Source organism: Heteronotia binoei, chromosome 1 (genome assembly GCF_032191835.1).
Source record: "Heteronotia binoei isolate CCM8104 ecotype False Entrance Well chromosome 1, APGP_CSIRO_Hbin_v1, whole genome shotgun sequence".
Lineage (NCBI taxonomy): Eukaryota > Metazoa > Chordata > Lepidosauria > Squamata > Gekkonidae > Heteronotia > Heteronotia binoei.
This window is the reverse complement of record NC_083223.1, coordinates 120,508,174-120,530,898: the sequence shown is the minus strand read 5'-3', so window position 1 is coordinate 120,530,898 and position 22,725 is coordinate 120,508,174. Positions and strand designations below refer to the sequence as shown.

General features: G+C 45.4%; 1 protein-coding gene across 5 annotated transcripts in view; it reads right to left on the bottom strand.

The window, feature by feature from the left end:
- Window positions 1–937: 937 nt before the first annotated feature.
- The window catches only part of MYB (MYB proto-oncogene, transcription factor), a 55,524-nt gene continuing 33,736 nt past the window's right edge, over window positions 938–22,725 (bottom strand). For all 5 annotated transcript variants that reach the window (XM_060239821.1, XM_060239848.1, XM_060239857.1 and 2 more), the window contains 2 exons: window positions 20,741–20,848; window positions 938–1,330 (listed from right to left, as the gene is read on the bottom strand). In XM_060239821.1, coding sequence (XP_060095804.1) covers window positions 1,214–1,330; window positions 20,741–20,848 — 225 coding nt within the window. In that variant the 3' untranslated portion in view covers window positions 938–1,213. The remainder of the gene's footprint in view (window positions 1,331–20,740; window positions 20,849–22,725) is intronic.

Here is a 22,725-nt window from a genome sequence, read left to right as displayed (position 1 = left end):
TTAAGTGCAGATCAGGGCTGCACCTAATTCTATTCGTTAAGGCAGCAAAGTTAGAAAAGGAAACAACCTTCCCTTAGAATTGGTAAAGGCTGGATATGGCAGTCCAAAAGACCATATTTTTAAAAAAATAATGGATTTGGCGCATGGAATCCAAATGAGGAAATATGCAGACTAAACAGTAGACAACAGCAGAAGACACAAGCCAAGTTTTGTTCTCCCAAATGTTTGCAATTTGCAATCTTTGTTGTTGCAAATTCATCAGAATACATAGACGTGTACATAAAATCTCCCAAAAAACAAAGTGTTTTGAAGTATTGCTTGTAAAAGTGAGGAAATGAAATCATTTTTCAGAAATGCTAGTGCATAGTCAGGTCAGCTAGCCCCCAGGTTTTTTCCTTTTCTGGTACCCCTCTATGGTCCTTTTCTGCACTGTACCCCATCTATAGGCTGAAAGACTGTAGCAGCAAAACAAAACAAACCCACAGTATCCATTTGGCATTTACAAAATTAAATTACTGAATAAAAAATATAATTTCTTCTCATAAAAACTATGTTTCATACAGTAATAATTTTTAAAAGCAAGCTATTAAAAACTCAACAGAACACACGTATGTATAAACAAGTCTAGAGCTCTAATGAGTGGAACCATACTTCAAATGGTACAGATGTATGAGCATTCACCATCTTGAGACGGTCTCCCACTCCTCCACCCTCTCTTAAATGAGCACTGGTAGTAATGCTTTTCTTGCAGATTTTTATCCGAAGACATTCATTCAGTGATTCAAAATAAACTGTTGATGAGTGCCAGTCTTCATTTTTTTTTTTTTTTGCAAAACTCCTCACTGGCATGGGAACTCCTCACTAAATTAATACTAACTGGTGCATTTGATTGCCAAATATATTTTTTTAAATCATTTGATTTTTTAAAGAACTGTATTCATATTATTAATTTAATCACACTCAATACCTAATAACTTAGGCAAGCTTCATTAATAAACAGAGGGCTTTTTTTAAAGTTGGGTGAAATCCAACTTGAATAGATATATGCTTTTGTGACTATATGCACTTTGTGCTGCTCCCAAATGTTGTACCACAACAACAACAAAAAGGCTTTTCTCCCATTTACAAAAAAGGTTTCCTATACAGGAATGGTAAATCCTAAATCACCTGGAAGTGTTTTGAAAAGAAAACATAATGCTAGCTGGAAGACCATTTACATGACCAGAGTTTGAGTTGAGAATGCATTCATGTATTTGCGTCCTGGATCAGAGAAGGTCAGCTGGTCTTCTGTCTTTCCACATGATGCCGAATCCCATGCATTGCTAAAATGCTTAAAAAAGAAAAAGAAAAATTAGACTCTAATTTTTAAAGGACTGGACACAACCCAATCCTTTCTTCGTATCTAAGTTTGTGGATTCAGTGGCCCCACTCTTTCTCAGGGGTCTCTGTTACATAGCTTACTTGAGTTCAGGGCATGAACAGTTCATGTGCATGGAACTGAGAAGTGAGGTTAAAGCCTCTACCAATGGGCGGGGGAGACAACTCTCCCACTGAAAGTACATGAACATAAACACTCCTTCTCCACTAGCTGACAATCTGGCTCAGCTATTTTTACTGGATCTCCTATGCAAATTTCCTTGCTAACGTAGCATACTATATAAACTTCTGATTGCCAGAAAATGAGCGTTCAGATAAACTTAGTTTAAGCATTCCTTATAGGGTCAAGGGGCTTCTGTTAGGATTCACAATAAATGTGATAACTTGGAATCAGTGGTCACCATTTTGTTGTTTATTTCACTCAGGTTCAGCCATCTGAATGCACACAAGCCATTCACAGTTGGCAACACAGGAATTGTATACAATTTTTAAAAGAAATATTCTAAATCGGCTTAAAGTTTCTATAATCAAACTGAACATGAGGAAGACTTTTCATTTGGGCATGCTAGGAGAATGTAAAAGCAAGCCAATAGTGAAATTTTTAAAATAATGCAGCGCATAACAGCCCACTATGTAGATGATTCCTGGACTTGTGGGACTTGTCAGGTTAAACTGCCTCATTTGCCCCTAGGGTTGCTGACAATCTGGACAAAATATGCCTTACGTCCTTAACAGAGGCTTGCTGTGTGGAAATGGGCAGCTGAAGCTTTTCATGGTATGGATAACAATGGCAGATAAAGGGGCAGGATGTTTTTCCTCTAAGTTGTTGGCAACCTTACTCGCACCCCAGCTAAGCAGGAAGATTTTCACAGCTTCCTATGAAATGTATCAACAAAAGGCTCAGTGTTTTGAGGTGTCCACCAGAACCAGAAGGAAACAATCCAAAATGAATGGACAAGAAATGAAACTGATGATAGAAACAGACTTCTTAAAATGATGTAAAACAATTTTGTTTTTCTGCTATTTACAAAGGTTGGCAGGTCTACTCAGTACAGTGCAGCACACAGAAACATATCTGTAACAAGGGTGTTATCAAGATCCTTTGCTTGTTCCCTAGACATGTAAAATACCTCTTTGTGCCTTGAGCTATTAGCACAGTCAACATTTCAGCAATCAATGGAAACTGTGAATACAGATAAATATTTTTGTCTCCTGAATGTTTTTATGTTTTGTATTGATATCAGAACCAGTAATTTTGGCAGAGCAATTTACTATCCAGGAATGAATAAAAGTGCCCATACAACTTTGTGTTCCAAATCCCATCACAATTCCCAGGATGCAAATTTAAAGGATGGGGGTGGGTGGAGGGAGATCTGCCATGTTTGTGAGAGTGGAAAGAGACAGACTTGAACCTAATCCCTTGCTTCTGTTCAGGACTGGAGGGAAGGCTGTGTGTGCTTACAATAATAAACAGCATGTCACTTTATGTTCCCTTAAAATGACCAAGGAAACCTTACTTTCCACCTTTTCCCCAAAGTCAGCTCCCAAAATGGCTATCTACAGAACCAGACAAGGAGATATGCAAGCAGGGCCGGCTTGCCCACTAGGCAAACTAGGTGGTTGCCCAGGGCGCCGGAAGGAGGGGCGGCAAATTGGGTTCCCCCCCTCTCAGTGCCCACGACAACTGCCTAGTTTGCCTGCCTCCCTCCCTCTGCCCGCCTTCCTTCCCTCCCTCCCTCCCTGGTGCTGCAATGCAGCCGCGCTCCGCCCTCCATCAGAGCGCACCGTGCCTTGGCCCTACCGGCTTCGATGTGGCCGGCATGCCATCTAATGCTTTGAAACCCATGCAGGAGAAGACTTCACTCCCTCTCACTTCCGGTTCCAGGAAGGAGGGGAGAGAAGCATTCTCCTGCACGGGCTTCAAAGCATTAGATGGCACGCTGGCTGCATAAAAGCCAGTAGGGCCCAGCCTGGGCGCAGTCTTCTCTGAGGAGGGGGGGGGGTGACAGAGTGTGGCTGCATTGCAGTGCTGGGGAGGGTGGGAAGGCAGGTGGTGGCAGGGGACCACGGCAGGGGGGTGGGGGAGCTGAGCTTCATTTCATGGGGGGGATGGAATGCGGTGCTGCGTTGTGGTGCTGCGAGGGCTGGAGGGGCAACGGGGGCCGGGCAGGAAGCCTGCCTAGGGCGCCATGTGCCCTCGGGCCAGCACTGTATGCAAGTGCTACTAGAAACGCTCATTAGTGCAGCTACCTAAAATGACTGTCAGTGAAGGAAAGCTTTTACCCCTCTTTCAATGGCCAGAACAGGGAGGTAGTCTCAGTATCTCAATAAAGTGTCATATGAGATGGTCGCCACATAAAAGCTTTGGGGATAAAATGGTATCTCATCCTAAAATTAAGCTTTGCATGTAGGGCTGAGAACACTGAGTGTTGGTCACCCTGGAAACTGATCATTTTTTAAAAAAAATTGCTGGTTTGGTTTACATATATAAACAAGTATTCCTATGCTGCATTTATTTACATTCTAATAACAAAACTAAGTGAATCCAGCATAAAAATATTATTTGAATGAATGGTAATGTAATAGGTTTTTTAATTGCCTAGGTACTCTTGACAATGACAGTGACAGTTTTGAATCAGCAGACGGCTTCAGTAAGATCCAAAGAGAAAGGGAACACACATGACCACACGAAGCTGCCTCTTCACTGAGTCAGCCCATTGGTTTAGCAGTACTGTGGCAGGCAGTGGTTGTGCAGGCTCCCAAGGCTGAGGTATTTCTCATCTCTTGCAACCTGATCTAAAAGGTGATGCTGGGGACTGAACCTTCAATTTTCTGCATAAAAAGCAGATGCTCTATTACTGAGCCACATTCCTTCCTCAGTTATGGAGCACTTTCAGATTCTCGTAGGGATGTGGAGCATAGATACATAGAATACCTGCCATCTAGGGTTCTGGAACAAAACTTTTACATCTTAAAAATATGGAATCAACTGGCCAGATATGAAGCTCATGAAACAGTTATATAATCTGCAACTGTAATCACAGACTTGGAAGGGACCCCCAGGGTCATCTAGTCCAACCCCCTGTACAATGCAGGGACTTCACAAATACCTCCCCCCCTAAGTTCACAGGATAAGCATGATTTATGTTTTATTTGTTTTCTGTAACCCACTTTGGGTCATATTCTTTTGAAGGAAAAGTGAAGAAGTCATCATTTAAATAAATAAACATGCAAGCTGAACTGAACAGAAAGCTGGCATACAGAATTTCTTCTCTAGAGGCTGTTTCTTCTCATGAAGTCTGGTTTCATTATCTATGATATGCAGAAGTGGGCAGAGATCTAAATAAACTGAAAAACACAGTGATCTGGTATAACCAGAGAGATAGTAACTACCCTGTTTGTCACTACAATGTTCTGGGATTCTCTCTATTGATAAACAAAGGTTGTTGATTTATGAGAACTAAATCAATTACCTTTGAAATTACCTTAAACACAGTCTGGATGATACTCCTCTTACCACTTTCCTGTACATGGTGAAGGAGAGACTGGACAGCCCTGTTTTTACCACCACGCATTCTTGCACTACCTTCAGCATTCTCACTTATTCATAAACGGGTTATCATTTTAATAGTTGCACATATAACATCTAGTGCATACTGACCTACAAACTCAGTGGCTGATTCCTGGGTGAGAATATTGATTTAGAAAATTAATACTGGCCAAAATTAGTAGTTATGATTTCTTTCAGCTATTGGGGAACAATGGTTGTGCTCTACCAAGTTTAAAGATTGGTTTTGAGGACATTCATGAGAGTTCTCTGCATTCTGAAAGCTGCATGTCATGCTATCAAATGGCCAATTGTGCTTCTGATGCTCAGTTAAAAGGAAAAACAGGTTTCCTACCTGTAACTGATGATCTTCGAGTGGTCATCTGTGCAGTCACACTTATGGGAGAAGGCGCCGGCGCCGATCACGATCGGTAACTTCAAAGCCGCGGATTTCCGCGCCCCCGTCCCGGTGCGCATGCGCAAGCACTCCCCTCCCTGCGCATGCCCACCAGGACAGGAGCGGACATCCCGCCAGTTCCTTCTGACCGCTGCAGGAGCCCTGTAGACGGACCCGCAGCAGAGGGGAAGGTGGGCGGGTAGTGTGACTGCACAGATGACCACTCGAAGATCATCAGTTACAGGTAGGAAACCTGTTTATCTTCTTCGTGGTCTCTGTGCATCACACTTATGGGAGATTAGCAAGCTAGCAGCCTACCTGGAGGAGGGTTGCACGGTCCGTCAACAGGTCATCGACTGCAAAACCGCACGGCCCACAGACGAACTATGCTTCCACCGGAGGTCCAGCGCATAATGCCTAATGAACGTATGCGGAGAAGACCAGGTGGCCGCCTTGCAGATGTCTCGTAACGGCACCCCCTTCATAAACGCCGCGGAGGTGGCCATTGCCCTTGTGGAGTGAGCCTTGACTGGCCCCGGCAGAGGCCGCTTCCGTACGAGATAACAGAGTTTGATAGTCTCTGTCAGCCATTTTGACAGTCTCTGCGAGGAAACCCTCTGTCCAAGCGAGGCCGAAGCATAAGAGATGAACAGCCGAGGGTCCTTACGCGAAGGCTTTACCCTATGTAGGTAGAAAGAAAGCGCTCTTTTAACATCTAGAGCGTGAAGCCGACGTTCTGAATCTGTCGAAGGATTCGGGAAGAACACTGGTAGGCAAATGTCCTCATTCAGATGAAAGGTGGACACCACCTTAGGTAGAAAGGTCACGTCAGGGCGTAGCCACACCCCGTCTGGTCGGAACTGGAGGTAGGGATCATCGCAGCGTAAAGCCGCCAGTTCCCCTACCCTCCGAGCTGAAGTGATAGCTACCAGGAACGCCGTCTTCCAAGATAGCAACTGCACAGAGCACGTGGCCATGGGTTCAAAGGGCTTGCCCGTAAGGGCTTCTAGAACTCCCGGCAAGTCCCAGGATGGGGTCGGTTTCCTGACTGCAGGGTACAGCCGTAGCAGTCCCTTAAGGAAGTTCTTTGTGGTCGGGTGAGCGAACACCGAGTGGCCGTCAATGCGCTCGTGATTGGCTGAGATGGCTGCCAGGTATACCCGAATGGAGGACACCGACAGCCCCCTGTCCAGTAAGGTAAGGAGAAAGTCAAGAATGCCCGGAAGGCCTGCCGTTCTGGGGTCACCCCCGGTCCCAGACACGAATTGTACGAAACAGGTCCATTTATAGGCATAAGACTTCCTTGTAGACTCCCGTCTGCAGTTGAGTAGCACATGCTGAGCCCTTTCCGACAGCACAGTCATGGGAGTCTCCACGCCGTCAATTTGAGGTGTGGAACATCGTGGTGGACCACTCGTCCCTGCTCTGAGAGCAGTAGATCTGGCACAGGGGGAAACTGGTGAAAAACTCCTTCGGACAACCGCAGGATGTGGGTGAACCAGTGCTGCCTGGGCCACCATGGAGTGATCAGGACACCGTTCGGGCGCTCCCTGTATATCTTCTGTACCACCCGAACAAGAAGGGGGATCGGGGGAAACATGTAGACGTGGCAATTGTCCCAGGGTAGCAATAGTCCGTCCCCCAACGACAGGGGGTCCCTCCCCCCCCGGCAACAGAACTGTCTGCACTTTCTGTTGTCGCGGGTGGCGAAGACATCGATGTCCGGAGTCCCCCACTTCTGGAAGACAGGCTGTAAGAGGGTCCAATTGAGCTCCCATTCGTGTATGGAAGCGCCCCCTCGGCTGAGAAAATCTGCACACCCGTTCTGATCTCCCGGCAGATGGGCTGCAGCCAGAGTCGTGTTCATCTCTCTGCAGATCTCCCAGATCCGCAAGGCTAGAAGGCAAAGTTTCCGAGATACTGTGCCGCCCTGACGGTTTATGTACGCAAGTGCCGTGGTGTTGTCCGTCAGAACCGCAACCGTCTGCCCTACCAGCAGGTGCCGAAAGGAGAGGAGCGCATGATGGATCGCCAGTAGCTCCAGGAAGTTGATGTGGTATTGCAAATGGTCCTTGGGCCATCTGTCGCCCACACATAGTCCGCTTACATGCGCTCCCCATCCCCACAGGGACGCATCCGAGGTCAGAGTGACAGTCGGGCGTGGTTTGTGGAAGGGGGCCCCTTGCAATAAGTTGCCCTTGTGCTGCCACCAGAGCAGAGTCCTGCGCACACCCTCGGGAAGGAATAGTCTGCGACGAGGGGAGTCTCGCACACAGTTGAAGACCCCCAGGAACCACAGCTGAAGGATCCGCATGTGGAACCTGGCAAAGGTCAGCACCGCTGTAGTGGATGCCATCAGGCCCAGCATCCGCTGTACCTGAAGGGCTGTGACCGATTCGCTCTCCAGGAAAACCTGCACCAAGTCCATGATGTCCTTCGCCCTGTTCTCTGGGAGGAAGGCCTTGCACAACTGCGAGTCCAGGATAGCCCCTATAAATTGTACTCTCTGAGAGGGCTGGAGACAGGACTTCGCCGCATTCACCTTCAAGCCGAGTTCTTCTAGAAGGGAAAGAGTCATTGTGATGTGCCGGAGAAGACTGGCCTCTGATTCGGCCACCAGAAGCCAGTCGTCGATGTACGGATACACCGCTACACCCTGTAGTCTGAGATGAGCCGCTACCACTACCATGATCTTCGTAAAGACCCTGGGGGCTGTCGACAACCCGAATGGGAGGGCCCTGTACTGGTAATGCATAGTCCCGATGGAGAACCTGAGGAATTTCCTGTGGGATGGGTGGATGCTTACATGAAAGTAAGCGTCCTGCAGGTCCAGGGTCGCCATCCAATCCCCGAGATTCAACAACGGAAGTATGCTGGGTAGCGACGTCATGCGAAACTTTTGGTGTGGTATGTACAGGTTGAGGCCCCGCAGGTCCATGATGGGCCGAAGACCACCATCCCTCTTGGGGACTGCAAAATAGCGGGAGTAGAACCCCAGTCTTAATTGGTCCGACGGGACCCGTTCTATGGCCTCTTTCTGAAGGAGGGCAGTTACTTCTTTTTGAAGTGTCGGAGACGGAGTGGTGTAGACGAATGTTGGAACCCTTGGTTCCTGTTGGAATTCTATTTGATAGCCCAGCCGGACTATCGATAAAACCCACTGGTCTGATGTTATTGCCGCCCACGCGTTGTAAAAAGGCCAGAGCCGGGTGCGGTCCAAAAAAGAGCAAGGGCGGGGGCAAGAAGGGAGAACAGAGTCAAAGTCCCTGCTTAGGTTGTCGGTTTCCCTTCTGGCGAGACGATTGGGAGGAGGTTGGGGAGTACTTAGACTTGTTGCCGTACTGTGGTTTGGAGAAGGGAGCCGTGGACTTAGGCCTCCACTGCTGCTCAGTCGACTGCTTGGGAAAAGACTTCTTAGGCCAAGCTCGCGACCAGGAACGTTTGGTCTGCTGCCTAGAGGAAGCTGGGACCCCAAGGTTTCTGGATGTGCGGATGCTTTTATCCATTTCCTGCAGGACTGTATCAGTGTTAGCACTGAACAGCCCTTTTCCGTCAAACGGCAAGTCCTCAACGTATGCTTGGGTATCCGCTTGCAGAGCCGTAGACCTAAGCCAAGAGTGCCTCCTTAGTGTAACAGCTGCCGTGAGGGTTTTCGCTGCAATGTCGCCGGCATGCCTGGCGGAATTGAGCTGTTGCTTGGCCACCGTCATGCCCTCTGCCTGAAGCTTCCTGATAGCGGTTTTGGTCTGTTCTGGGAGTCCAGGCAGTAGTGTGGAGATTTGGTCCCAAATGGCGTATTGGTATCGCCCCATACATGCGGCGTAATTAGCCACCTTCAGGCCTAACGCCCCGGCCGAGTAGACCCTTCGGCCCAAACCGTCAAGTTTCTTTCCCTCCTTGTCTGGGGGGGAAGCATGGGTCTTACGGGCCTTAGATGAAGATGCCACAACCACGGAGTTTGGTCTCGGATGGTTGAACAGGAAATCGGCTGTAGACTCCTGTACGCGGTACATGTGGTCAAGCCTGCGCGAAGATATGGGCGTCGATGCCGGCTTGTCCCACGAAGCTTTGGCCGTATGCAGCAGCACCGTCGTCATTGGGAGGGCGACCGCCGATGATGTATCCCTTTGCACGATGTCGAACACAGTGTCCGTAATGACAGGCTGTGGCTGGATCGTAGAGAGGGATAGGGATTGGGCCATTCTTTTCACCAAGTCCCCGTAAGATTTTAAGTCCTCCGAAGGGGAAATGGGTTGATCCTCACCGACCTTGTTGGAGGGAGGGCTGTCTTCCGGGGAGGATGGACCAGGATCCTCCAGTACCGAGTCTCCCGACGATCTCGGTGATGCCTCGGGAGATTCCGACTGCTCGGACGGGTGCGACGCTCGGTCCCGATGCGGGTCTGGTGGCGTTGCGTCCTTCGCAGGAGGTTTGGGTGGTGACTTCTTCTTAGGAGGGTCTTCCACCGGGGGCTTCGATACCGATGCAGATGGGGATCTCATCCGTGGTCGATAGGACGTTCTCGACCGATGAGATGCCTCCGAGCGTTGGTCCCAGTCAGGTTGTCGAGGAGGAAACCATGGGAACATCGTGGGCATCGGGCAGGACCCATAAAGGTACTGCCATTGACGCTGGTCCCACGACAGCGGGGGAGTGGTCTTTCGCCCTGGCGAGTCCTGACGTCTCCTAGGGGATGGATCTTCCGGAGATCTGTCTCTCGACACTCTGAAGTCTCTTCGGTGTCGGGGGCTCCAAGACCTGTCCCGATGCGAGCTGCCCGATCGGTCCTTCGGTACCGATTCACGTCTCAGAACCAAGGGTGAGACTCTGCGGGGGCTCCGAGACCGATCCCGCTTGACGTCTCCGGCACGGTCTCGGGGGCTGCGCTGCTCCAACTGAACATCCAGAGGACTCTCCCCCCTCACCGACCTCTGAGCTGGGTCGAGGTCGTGGTCGGAGTCCGACGAGATGGCAATCTGCGTCGACATCGACTGCAGTCTAGGCGGGCTCTGCTGTCGACGCGGCGATGCGAGTAGCTTCAGCGGCGGGACAAGTAATTCCTTCGGGATGGATGGAGACTTCGGGACAGAGCGTGAGGCAGATTCGGTATGCTTCTGCTTGTCCGTCTTCTTCCTCTTCTTCGGCTCCGAAGAATCCTCTTCTACCTCCTTGGGCCTCTTGGCTGGTGTGGAGGTATCCGACCTCGAGGCCGAGCCCGCTCTTTTCAGGGGGCGATCGGCATCGGAGGGAGTCTTGTCGACATCGACCGTCGACACCGAAGAATTTGGCGCGTTTTCGGATGACGACGCCATTTCGCGAGGGGTCAGCACTCGCTCAATTAAGGCTGCCGCGAGGCGAGCAGCTCGGTTTTTTCTCGTTTGCCTGGAGAATTTTGCGCAATGAGGGCAAGAGTCCGGTCTATGCGCTTCCCCAAGGCAGAGTAGGCACAGAGTGTGGCCGTCCGGAGGGGCGATTTTACTGCCACACTTCCTGCACCTCTTGAAAAATCCCCAGCGCTTTTCCATGCGCGGAAAGCGCGGGGGGTGAGGGGGGGAAGGCTAAGGGGGGGAAAAGGGAAAAAGGGAAACAGGAAATAGGAAAAATAACAAACGCCTATTCCTCCCCACTCACTGACAGACGAAAGACGAACAGCTAGAAGGAAATCCAAACAGCAAGAAGAAATCCACCGACCGGTGCGAAGATCGACTGATCCCAGCGGCGGTCAGAAGAGAACTGGCGGGATGTCCGCTCCTGTGCTGGTGGGCATGCGCAGGGAGGGGAGTGCTTGCGCATGCGCACCGGGACGGGGGCGCGGAAATCCGCGGCTTTGAAGTTACCGATCGTGATCGGCGCCGGCGCCTTCTCCCATAAGTGTGATGCACAGAGACCACGAAGAAGATGCACTGGTTATTATAGAAAAACCAAACACCAATGTACAGGATGGAGAATCAAGCAGGACCAAGTTCAGAATTAAATTTTGTTAAAGGCTGAAACACAGGATACAGGAAAGACTAATGACCCCTTCCCAAACTATGACTCCAGAGGAGGGACAGGCACGGAATGCAAAATGTGGTTCGTTGGATTGCCCAATTTGGTGATTTAGTTCAGTTCATGGGTTTTTTATTTCCTGAACAATTGATGGTTCGTTGGTTTGCTTGGTTCAGGAGGGCTAGAAGGCACCGGCACACTGCAACGTGCCTGGCATGATGACGTCTCTCAGAAGTGATGTTATCATGCTGGGCACATCACCGGGTGACACTCTATCCCTTGGCAACGTGCCCAGTGCAATAACGTGACTTCCAGGAGACATCGTCACACTGGGCATGTCGCAGCATGCAAGGAGGATCCCCTGCTGACGAAGACACAGACGAACTGCCCAAAAAACAAGCCACTTCATTCTGTTTGTTGTGTACAGTGTGAGTACCTGAACTGATCTGGAACAACCCATGAATCGGCTATTTTAGGCACAAATTGATAATTTGTGCCCATCCCCACTCCAAAGTCTTACTCGTGGCTGCTTGAGAGGGACTGAGACACACAGAAAGACGCCACCATTGCAAAACAGCAAGCCAGGGAGGGAGGGACCTGGTGTTTTTACTGGGAAGTATTCAGCACCACTGGTCATACTTGGTAGCCACATGCCTGCAGAAAACACCTCCAACCTCTGCTTGGCAATACATACAAGTAAGAATGCAGGGCCTTCCTCTTCTTACATGCCTCTCTCTCTTCCCACTAAAGCATTCTGCACAAAAACTGAAGTGCAAGCTAGAAACCATGGGTCTAAATGTCTTGGGACTGCACAAATGTAAAAAAACTTTCACTATCATACTGAAAATATTTCCTAGGCAATAGGTTTATTCATTCACAGGAAATCTGCTATAAACTCTTAGAAGTTAAAACGTAATAAGAAAGGCAGGCAACCTTCCATAAGCGTGCATTAAGTTCATGTTTAATCATCAAGGCCTGGTTTTATTTTCAGCTGTGTCAGTCCTGGTTCATTTTGTTACACCAGTAATCCTACCAGCACATCCTTCTTCTGGCAGCACAATTATCTCACTTATCCTGTAACGTGCCTGCTGCTGCCCCAGGCAGGAGCAAATGGTAAACAAACTGTCAGGGCTTTAACTGGGATATCCAGTTGAAGCACTTTAAATAAAGATGAAGCCTTTAGGGGAAGGAGAGTAGTAAAGTCAAGGCTGGGCAAAGGTGCTTTTCTCAACCTACAGAAATGCTGATTTGCACACTGTATTTTTTCTATCAGGATGTTATTCCAGCAACGCAACCTTTGTGAAAACATAATGTTTGAATGTGTAATATTTATTTTATTCATTTATACCCCATCTTTCTCCTCAGTGGGGACCCAAAGTGACTTACATCGTTCTCCTCTCTTCAGTTTTGTTCTCACAATATTGTGAGATAGGTTAGGCTCAGAGAGTATGGCTTGCCCAAGGTCACCCAGCAAGCTTCCATGGCACAAGGGGGGATGCAACACTCTTAACCATTATACCATACATATTATATTACACTATTTGACAAACTTTAATTTGCTTTCCTGAAGTCCAACCTATATGTAGTCAGACTTCAGAAAAACAAATTCTGACAAACTTCGTTATGCTGTGTAGAATTCCATGGTCAGTTGAGAAAGGGGTTCAAGAGGGGTGAGAGTTTCTTAAAGGACACAATTACAAATTATTCTTATGAGAAGGAAAAATGGGAGGAGCCTAAAGAAGCCAAGGTGGCTTCATAAACAGCATTCTAAAGATCTGAAAAATAAAAAAGACTCATTTAGGAAATGGAAGGATGGCCTTATAGTCAAGGATTAAAATAAATATATTACCAGTGCTTGTAGAGAGAGAGTTAGAAAAGCTAAAGCTCAGTATGAGCTTAAGCTAGCAAGGGATGCTAAAAACAATAAATGGTTCTTTTCTTATGTTCAAAATAAAAAAAAAGAGCACGGACATGGTAGGCCCAATGAGGGGACAAGAAAGTGAAATTGTAACAACTGATGAAGAAAGGGCAGAACTGCTCAATTCCTACTTTTCCTCAGTCTTCTCTTGAGAGGGAAACAGTGCTCAACCTGGCAAAAACAGAACACGATAAGGAAAGGAAGTTGCAGACTTGGATTAACATACAGGTAGTACATAAGCACCAAGTTTCTCTAAATGAAACTAAGTCCTCAGGGCCAAATGAACTGCATCCAAGAGTATTAAAAGCACTTGTGGATGTAATTTCTGAGCCTCTGGCCATTATTTTTGAGAAATCTTGAAGAACAGGTGAGTGCCAGAAGATTGGAGGAGGGCAAATGTCTTCAAGAAGGGGAAAAGGAGGATCTGGGTAACTACCAACCAGTGTTCACTCTAAGCTGAGTTAGTGTGAGCTAGCTCATAATTTTTTAGCCTCCAGTTCACACATTTATGGCCCAAGAGCAAACTAATTTATGCAGTAGCTCACAACTTTAATGCCAGTAGCTCACAAAGTAGAATTTTTGCTCACAAGACTCCACAGCTTAGAGGGAACATTGCTACCAACCCATCAGCTTAACGTCTATATTTGGAAATGTTTTAAAACAAATCATCACATAATCAGTCCTTGAGCATTTAGAAAGGACCAGGTGGGCAGCTGTGTTAGTATGAAGCAACAGAACAAAGTTGGAGTCCAGTAGCACTTTAAAGACCAACAAAGGTTTATTTACAATGTAAGCTTTTATGTGCTAAAAGTGAAGTGTGCTTTTAGCACGCAAAAGCTTACATTGCGAATAAAACTTTGTTGGTCTTAAGGGTGCTACTGGACTCCAACTTTGTTTAATTTAGAAAGGCAGCATGAGTTTCTCAAGAACAAGTCATGTCAGATTAAACTTATCTCTTTTTTTCAAGAAACTGCCTTGCTAGGGAATGCTGTAGACAAAGTTTATCTTGATTGAAGTAAGGCTTTTGATAAGGTTCCACATAATATTCTTTTTGACAAGTTGGTAAAATGTGCTTTGGATCCTGTTACTGTTAGGTGGATCTGTAACTGGTTGACAGATCGCAACCAAAGAGTGCTTGTGAATGGTTCCTCATCCTCTTGAAGAGGAGTGACAAGTGGAGTGCCTCAAAGATCCGTCCTGGAACCTGTTTTGTTTAATATCCTTATAAATTATTTGGATGAAGGAATAGAGGGAATGGTTGTTAAACTCGCAGATGATACTAAATTGGGAGGGGTAGCAAATTCAGTAGAAGACAGAGTCAGGATACAGGATGATCTTGACAGGCTGGAAAACTGGGCTAAAACAAATAAAATCAATTTTGATGGGGATAAATGTAAAGTTCTGCATTTAGGTAAGAAAAATGCATATTTTTTATTTTATGTACTTTATAGTCTGCCCTCTCCAGGAAGATGGCTCAGGGCAGCTTACAGAGTTTAAAATTTAGACAAATTAAAAATCAAAATTCATATTAAAACCAGAATAGAATTACCACTAAGCTAATGCACACTTCTGCTGAGGCAGACACACAATAGAGGCCCTCTAAGTAGTGTTGTGGGATCAGCTGATAGCAGGGGAGGCCAAGATGGAAAATTTGGATGTCTGCTGCCTCAACTGAAAGCCCAGGAGAACAGCTCCATTGTACAGGCCCTGCAAAATTGCAATAAATAGGATGAGAGAGACTTGTCTTGGTCGCAGCAGTATGAGCAAAAAAGATCTAGTGAAGGGGTGTCAAACATCTGGCCCAGGGGCCAAATCAGGCCCCCAGAGGGCTCCTATCAGGCTCCAAACAACTGGCTGTCATCTGCTTCCTCCTCCTTCTTTCTTGCTTCCTTCTGCGTAACAACTTGTTTTGCAAGGCTTGCTAAATCGCACAGGAGCTAAAGAGCAAAACTTCTATTTTCTCCATTGGCTGAGGCTCATCCTTTGGGAAGGAAGGGGGGGAGGAAGAGCTTGCTTTACCAGGCTATCACAATTGCACGCAGAGCTCTGAGCTAAGTCTTCTATTGGCTGAGGCTCCTCCCCCTCGCGGTCCCCTGGGGAAGGAAGGAAAGAGCCAGAGCTTCTTTTGCTCAGTTCCCTGGATGCCATGGGAGAAATACAAAGAAATACAAAGAAAGCACCTTTAAGACCAATGAGTGCTAATGTTTTAAGCATTTTTTTAAAAAAAAATTGTGTTTGTCTGTGTCCTTTATAAAGTTTATATCTCTGCTATCTAATCTTAAATAGGTACACACATAGTCCAGCCCGACAAGGTCTCATTTATGTCAGATCCAGCCCTCATAACAAATTAGTTTGACACGCCTGATCTAGGGGTCTTAATAGTGTGATGCAGTAAGCTAAATAGGCAAATTAGATTTTGGGCTGTATCAACAGTAGTGTCCAGATCACATGAAGTGATAGTATCTCTTTACTCTGCTCTGGTTAGACCTCACCTCATATTGTGTTGTTTTGGGCACCACAATTTAAGAAGGATATAGGCAAGCTGAAATGTGTCCAGAGAAGGGCAATGAAGATGGTGACAGGTCTGGAGACCAAGTCCTATGAGGAAATGTTGCAGGAGCTTGGTATGTTTTCATTTGGAGAGATGACAGAGAGGTGATATGATAACCATCTTCAAGTACTTGAAGGCTGTCATACAAAGGGTGGTATGGAGTTGTTTTCTCTTGCCTCAGAAGGTTGGACCAGAACTAATGAGTTGAAATTAAATTACAAGACTTGTTTGGCTAAACATTAGAAAGAACTTCCTGACAGAATGGTTCCACAGTGGAACAGGCTTTCTTGAGAGATGATGGACTCTCCTTCTTTGGATAGAGGCTAGATGCTGATCAGTGATCAATGCTGATTCTGTGAACTCATGAGAGGAAGAGCAGGAAGGGCTGCATAAGTACTTAGTTCTCACGACCCTTTCTTACACGCCCAGAGAAATGCCACTTTGGGGTCAAGAAGTTTTCTGCAGGCCAGTGACACTGGAGGGTCCCCCCTCCCCAATATTCTGGGCATGGAGCAGGGGTGGGAATGTGGGGGATGGAGGCATTTGTGAATTTCCTGCATTGTGCAGGGTGTTGGACTAGATGAACCTGGAGGTCCCTTCCAGCTCTGTGATTCTTTGTGTAATGTATATGTCACACAGGTGATATCTGAATACAAACATGGATCCTTATTTATGCTAACAGTGACATATTCACAAACAATGTTTACACACAAGTTCAAATCTGGATTTTAAAAAAAAATAAATGAAACTTCAAAGCTTGATTATGTCGTAGGCCAATATGGTCAACTGAAATCACATACTTTCAGACAACATAATCACTAGTCCTAACAACATTACACCATCTCAGGCTCATTCAAGTACTCATCTTCTAACGTTGTATATTCCACTAAATGCCAACAGTGCCCTTCGGTTTCCTACATAAGGCAAACTGGTTGAACCCTATGCCAAAGAATAAATGGACACACATCTGACATCAAGAAACACAAACTGAGAAACCTGTAGAATACTTCAACCTCCCAGGCCACTAAGTGGGGGACCTCAAGGTAGCTGTTTATTGCAAAAGAATTTCGGAAACAGACTAGAGCAGATTACTGATTTATAACTTATTACAACACTAAGGACAATGGGCTTAACAGAGATATTGCCTTCTTATTTCACTACACATTGCTAACATCATTCAGTTCCTGCATCTGTAAACTTCTACTATGCTGTATGCTAATCTGCTGCTATTCATAGGTCTTACCTATTGTCTTAGGAGCCCTGTGGCACAGAGTGGTAAAGCTGCACTACTGCAGTCCAAGCTCTCTGCTCACGACCTGAGTTTGATCCTGGTGGAAGCTGGGTTCAGGTAGCTGACTCAAGGTTGACTCAGCCTTCCATCCTTCTGAGGTTGGTAAAATGAGTACCCAGCTTGTGTAGATGACTGGGGAAGGGAATGGCAAACCACCCTGTAAAAAGTCTGCCGTAGAAACATCATGATGTGAGATCACCCCAGGGTTGGAAATGACTGGTGCTTGCAAAGGGGATTACCTTTACCTTTACCAATTGTCTTAATCCAATCAGCTCTAATTGGCCATTCCTGGCAACATCTTCTCACCCACTACCTATATCTGATTACTTTGTTTCAATGTATCTGAAGAAACGTGCTTGCTCACAAAAGCTTATACCCAGAATAAAACTTGGTGGGTCTTAAAGGTGCCATTGGACTCCAACTTTGTTCTGAAATTATTGTGATAGCTGTAAATGATCAGAACACTCCTGACTGTTTTCAAATGAAATAAGATATTGAAAACAGAACGATTGCCATAGATGCTTCTGGAAGTAAAATTCCTATGAGTGTTTCAGGGCTTCATTGTCTGAGTCGGATTACTTTTCTTTTTACTGTAGTAAGGGGACTGAGAACTGCAGACCATTTATTAATTGAGGCTTTGTTATACAACACTGTGCTGGAGACAATGGATCTCTAATGTTTTTATACTGTATTTTCACAGAGGCTTTATTCAGTAAAGTATCACTTGCCCAAATAATCACTTTGTTATCTAAGGCTACAATCCCAAGAACACTTACCTGGGAGTAAGCCCCACTGACTAAAATGGTCTTAGAGGGAATGCACAAATCTGTCTTGCACTGAATTCAATTGCTGGTCCATCAAGGGTAGTATCATCTACTTAAGACAGTGATTGTTCAGAATCTCACATGGAGGTCTTTCACATCACCTTCCACATGATCCCTTTAGCAGAGTTGCTGGAGATTAAAGCTGGGACCTTCTGCATGCCAAAGAGCTGCTCTAGCAGTGAACTACAGCCCCTCACCACAAACTTACTTCTGAGTAAACATGCATAGGCTTGCACTGCCATGATAAAGGTATCACGATGATTCTAAAAACAAAAGACTCATCCTTCAATATGTGGCTGTTGGAACAATCACTATAGTCATAAGGATCTCTCGCAGAGCATTATGTAATTTATGTCTCCAGAAGTAATGGAAATGTCATAGCTAAAACTACTTCGGTTGTTGCTGTTCTTAAGGATGTAACTTCAATGAACTGACAGAGCTCACATTTAGGGGAAAGGCTTAAAGCAGAAACCATGCAGTGGAAACTCCAACGGACCATATTCATTATGAGTGTTGGTCAAGAACCAGGAATGGCAACCCATGCAGTGTACAAACAAAAGTTGTGTACCTGGGACATGTGGGAGTGGGGAAGGAATCAAAATTTTGCATAAGGTCTCCTCCTCCTGAGTGGCAATGCCACTCATCACCGGACAGGTTGAGAAGGGCCACACAGCCTCAGTCACTTTGCTCTCTTTCCCTGATAACAAGATAAACCTGCTTCCTGGTGTATGCTGATAGCCACAGTCACCTCTCTGAAAGGAGGCAGGGTGGGTGTGGTGTGCACATAAGCTTGTACTGAGCTTGAAGAGCCATGGTTCAGGATAACTCCAAAATTTTTGTGGACCTAAATGTGTGTATGTGTGTGTGGAGTTCTTTCATCAACCATCAGTTCTAAGTTAAATAAAAGACTAATGCAAATTTCAAGTTAAGGTAATAAACCAATTTTATGCCATTCACTTTAGAAATAATCAGTTCTAATGTACTTATTTGCCTAAGCAACAGTAATAAAACAGACAATATATTTCTTGGCTCAGCATTATAGAAGAAGAGGTGATTTATTTACTGATGTTCAGATGAGGGCTGTATGTATTTCAGCTAAGCGAAATTTGTAGGGATCCCAAGTTATTTTTTTTACACATGTTGGTCTTCACTATTGCCTCTTGGAATTAGTTTGAGAACAAGATTGTTTAGCTTAGCTTAATTTTGAATTCTGTTGTAATTCTTTGCTCTGAATTTTTATGTATCTTTGTAACTTTGTGGGTCTTAAAGGTGTCACCGAAGTTCTGAAGTTATTGTGATTGCTGCAAATGAACAGAACATTGTCCTGACTGTTTTCAAATATAATAAATACACATTAAAGATTTTCTTAGGCACATGGCCAGAGGGCAATTATTAGGCACATGGTCCATGGCACAGAGTGGTAAAGCAGCAGTACTGAAGTACTGTGGTCTGAACTCTCTGCTCACGACCTGAGTTTGATTCCGACAGAAGCTGGATTCAGGTAGCCATCCCAAGGTTGACTCAGCCTTCCATCCTCCCGAGGTCGGTAAAATGAGTACCCAGCTTGCTGGGGGAGGGGGGGCAAGTGTAAAAAGACTGGGGAAGGCAATGGCAAACCACCCCATAAAAAGTCTGCCGTGAAAACATTGTGAAAGCAACGTCACCCCAGAGTCGGAAACAACTGGTGCTTGCACAGGGGACCTTTCCTTTCCTTTTCCAGAGGGTAATTATTAGCATAGAAGTCAGTATTTTCCTATTTACTTGTGTGGCAACATAAGTCAGTGGCAAATTGCCATGTTCTACAGCCTACCAAATCCTACATTTAAACCGCACTAGCATCATTCTCTTCTTGGAATGTCATGTAGTCATTCATCAATTCAGATAGCTAAAATCTAACCTCAAGAACCTTCCTTCCTCAACTGCTGCCTATATAGAGTTGGATGCTGTGGACATTCTGCTGATGGAAGAGGGAGAAAGGACAATCATGGCCTGTTCTCTCCTTTACTCCAGCCTCCCACCCAGGCCTCAGATTCAGCAGAAGCTCAACAGGAGCACAGCTCCTGAACCTGACGGTTCCACCTCCTCCTTCTGAGAGTTCCACCTCCTTGTCCATTGAATAGTAGGTGCAGCTGCATAACAATCCCTGAATGAGCTCCACCACATTTTTTCCCTACACAACAACTCCTGCTCCCAACACACATGAGTTTTTGACTGCAAGGCTCCACCACACAGAAACATCTTTTCAGGGGTCATGTGGGATTACTGAGCAAAGAGGAAAGTGCAGAAAGATCCCTTCTGCCAGTGTAATGTCTGCAGAAGCTACCCTACCGCTTGGGCTTGGCTATTACTTCCACTGAGCTGTTCCAGATGGCCTCTCCACTTGCAATTCACACTTGCAAAGAAATGAATTACTCACATATAATAAATATTTGTCAAGGAAGATCAGCTCTGTACAAGCACAACCTTCATCAATGTAAGAATATAGCAACCAATAACAGTGAGAGGGGGACATCTCTGTTTTCGTTTCTGTTGACAGGATGCTGAATGTCTCCTCTTTAAACTTGTAGAAGAAAGGAATGTAACCTATGAATGACTACACCAAAATGTCAACAGGTCAGCTATTTCTGTTTTCCTTACAGCTTCCTGCTCTTTAATTTTTCCTGAGTGAAAATGGTAGACCCAACAACAGTCAGTTTGTATATATTCCTTAGTCAACTGCAACTTCAGCAAACCTCTCCATTTTAGAATTAATTGAATCTTAGTTGTAATAAACACCTTTACTGTATCTGAAAGCATGGCATAAGGAAATCAGTACTGCAAATTACTTTTAAAAGATTTTTTTGTTACCTGAAGTGGGCTACCTGATGATCTGTTTCTATGCAAAGTAAATAATTTATGGGCATTCTCCTCTTCTTCTGATGGAGGGATCTTTAAACTAGAACTGGTAAGCAGATTCTGAAGACAAACACCAAGAGTAGCCATTATAAAAGAAGAATTAATTAATGAACAAATACATTCAATAAATCATGTTAAAAAAAGGTACCAAGCACAGTTGCATTAAAAGGCTAATACTACCTTTGCAGAAAGAACGTAGCACAATTATCTGGAATTATTTTACATATAAGTTTGGAGTATGAAGTAGCAAGCAACTTGAGTTCAAGTTCAGGATGTATTCCTTTGCCCAACACTCAGCCAAATTTGGGGATAGGAGGGATTGTGAACATTCATCCCTCCTTGAAATACTCTTTTTTCCCCCCTTCTTCCATATTTTTTCAGGATGGGGAGAGGTTGAAAAAAGAGCCAATAGTATTTACAATGCTCCCTCTACCCAGAGAGAAGGAGAGCAATGTTTCCCTGATTGTGAATGGTTTTAGAATGTCATCAGATAGTCAAATATGACAAACTACAAGCTATTGTGACTCAACAGTGATCACCACATAATCTCTGACTGGCTGAGGTCATAGTTCCAGGAATGAGAAAAGGCAGTGAAGGGTAAAAATGGCACTTGAACAGTCACTGAGCAGGGCTGCAAATACCTGTGAGCATACTGGAAAAGGGTAAACATTTGGGAGTTTTCCCTAAAAACGTTTTCTGGGAAATATTTACCACAGCACTACATGTATATACTTGCTTGGGAGTAAGCCCTTTTGAACTCGGTCAGACTTACTTCTGAAGAACCATGCATAGAATGGTCAACCACATCAGGTTCTTAGGAGTATCATAGTGAAAAGTTTCAGCATTATCAATCAAGTATAAGCTTCAACCTAAGCAGATTGTTGAACTTAAAATATTCATACAACCACAAATACTGCACCAGGACTCTCAGCCTTTGGATAACAATACTTACAACCCAACAAAAATAAAACTCATACACACATGGACTGAACTTAGATGAAGGAAGTGACATACCAATGAACTAACTTAAATGCAAATGAAAACAGTGTAAATTTCATTGTATTCTCATGTATATTAAAAAGTAGGCCGTGCTTTACAAAAGACTCTCTCTGATCAGGCTAGGAAACCTCTCATTGCTGATTAATTTCACTGACTTTAGCAAACCCTACAGTGATCCAATTAAGGTCAGAGTTTTGCTTCAGCACCTTAAATGCATCTTAAATATGGTACTTTTATGTACAACGTCTGAAGAAGAAACAATGAATTACAAAAGAACATAAGAGAAGCCATGTTGGATCAGGCCAACGGCCCATCCAGTCCAACACTCTGTGTCACACAGTGGCAAAAAATTTTATATATACACACACACTGTGGCTAATAGCCACTGATGGACCTGTGCTCCATATTTTTATCTAAACCCCTCTTGAAGGTGGCTATACTTGTTGCCGCCGCCACCTCCTGTGGCAGTGAATTCCACATGTTAATCACCCTTTGGGTGAAGAAGTACTTCCTTTTATCCGTTTTAACCTGTCTGCTCAGCAGTTTTATCGAATGCCCACGAGTTCTTATATTGTGAGAAAGGGAGAAAAGTACTTCTTTTTCTACTTTCTCCATCCCATGCATTATCTTGTAAACCTCTATCATGTCACCCCACAGTCGACGTTTCTCCAAGCTAAAGAGTCCCAAGCGTTTCAACCTTTCTTCATAGGGAAAGTGCTCCAGCCCTTTAATCATTCTAGTTGCCCTTCTCTGGACTTTCTCCAATGCTATAATATCCTTTTTGAGGTGCGGCGACCAGAACTGCACACAGTACTCTGAGGGCGGGCGGGGGAGGGTGGACTGGGTACAATCCAAGCAACGTCGTTTGTAATTCCACTGACTCAGTGGGACAGTTGCACACCTCTGTCATCAATGAGATTTCCATGTACCTAACTGCA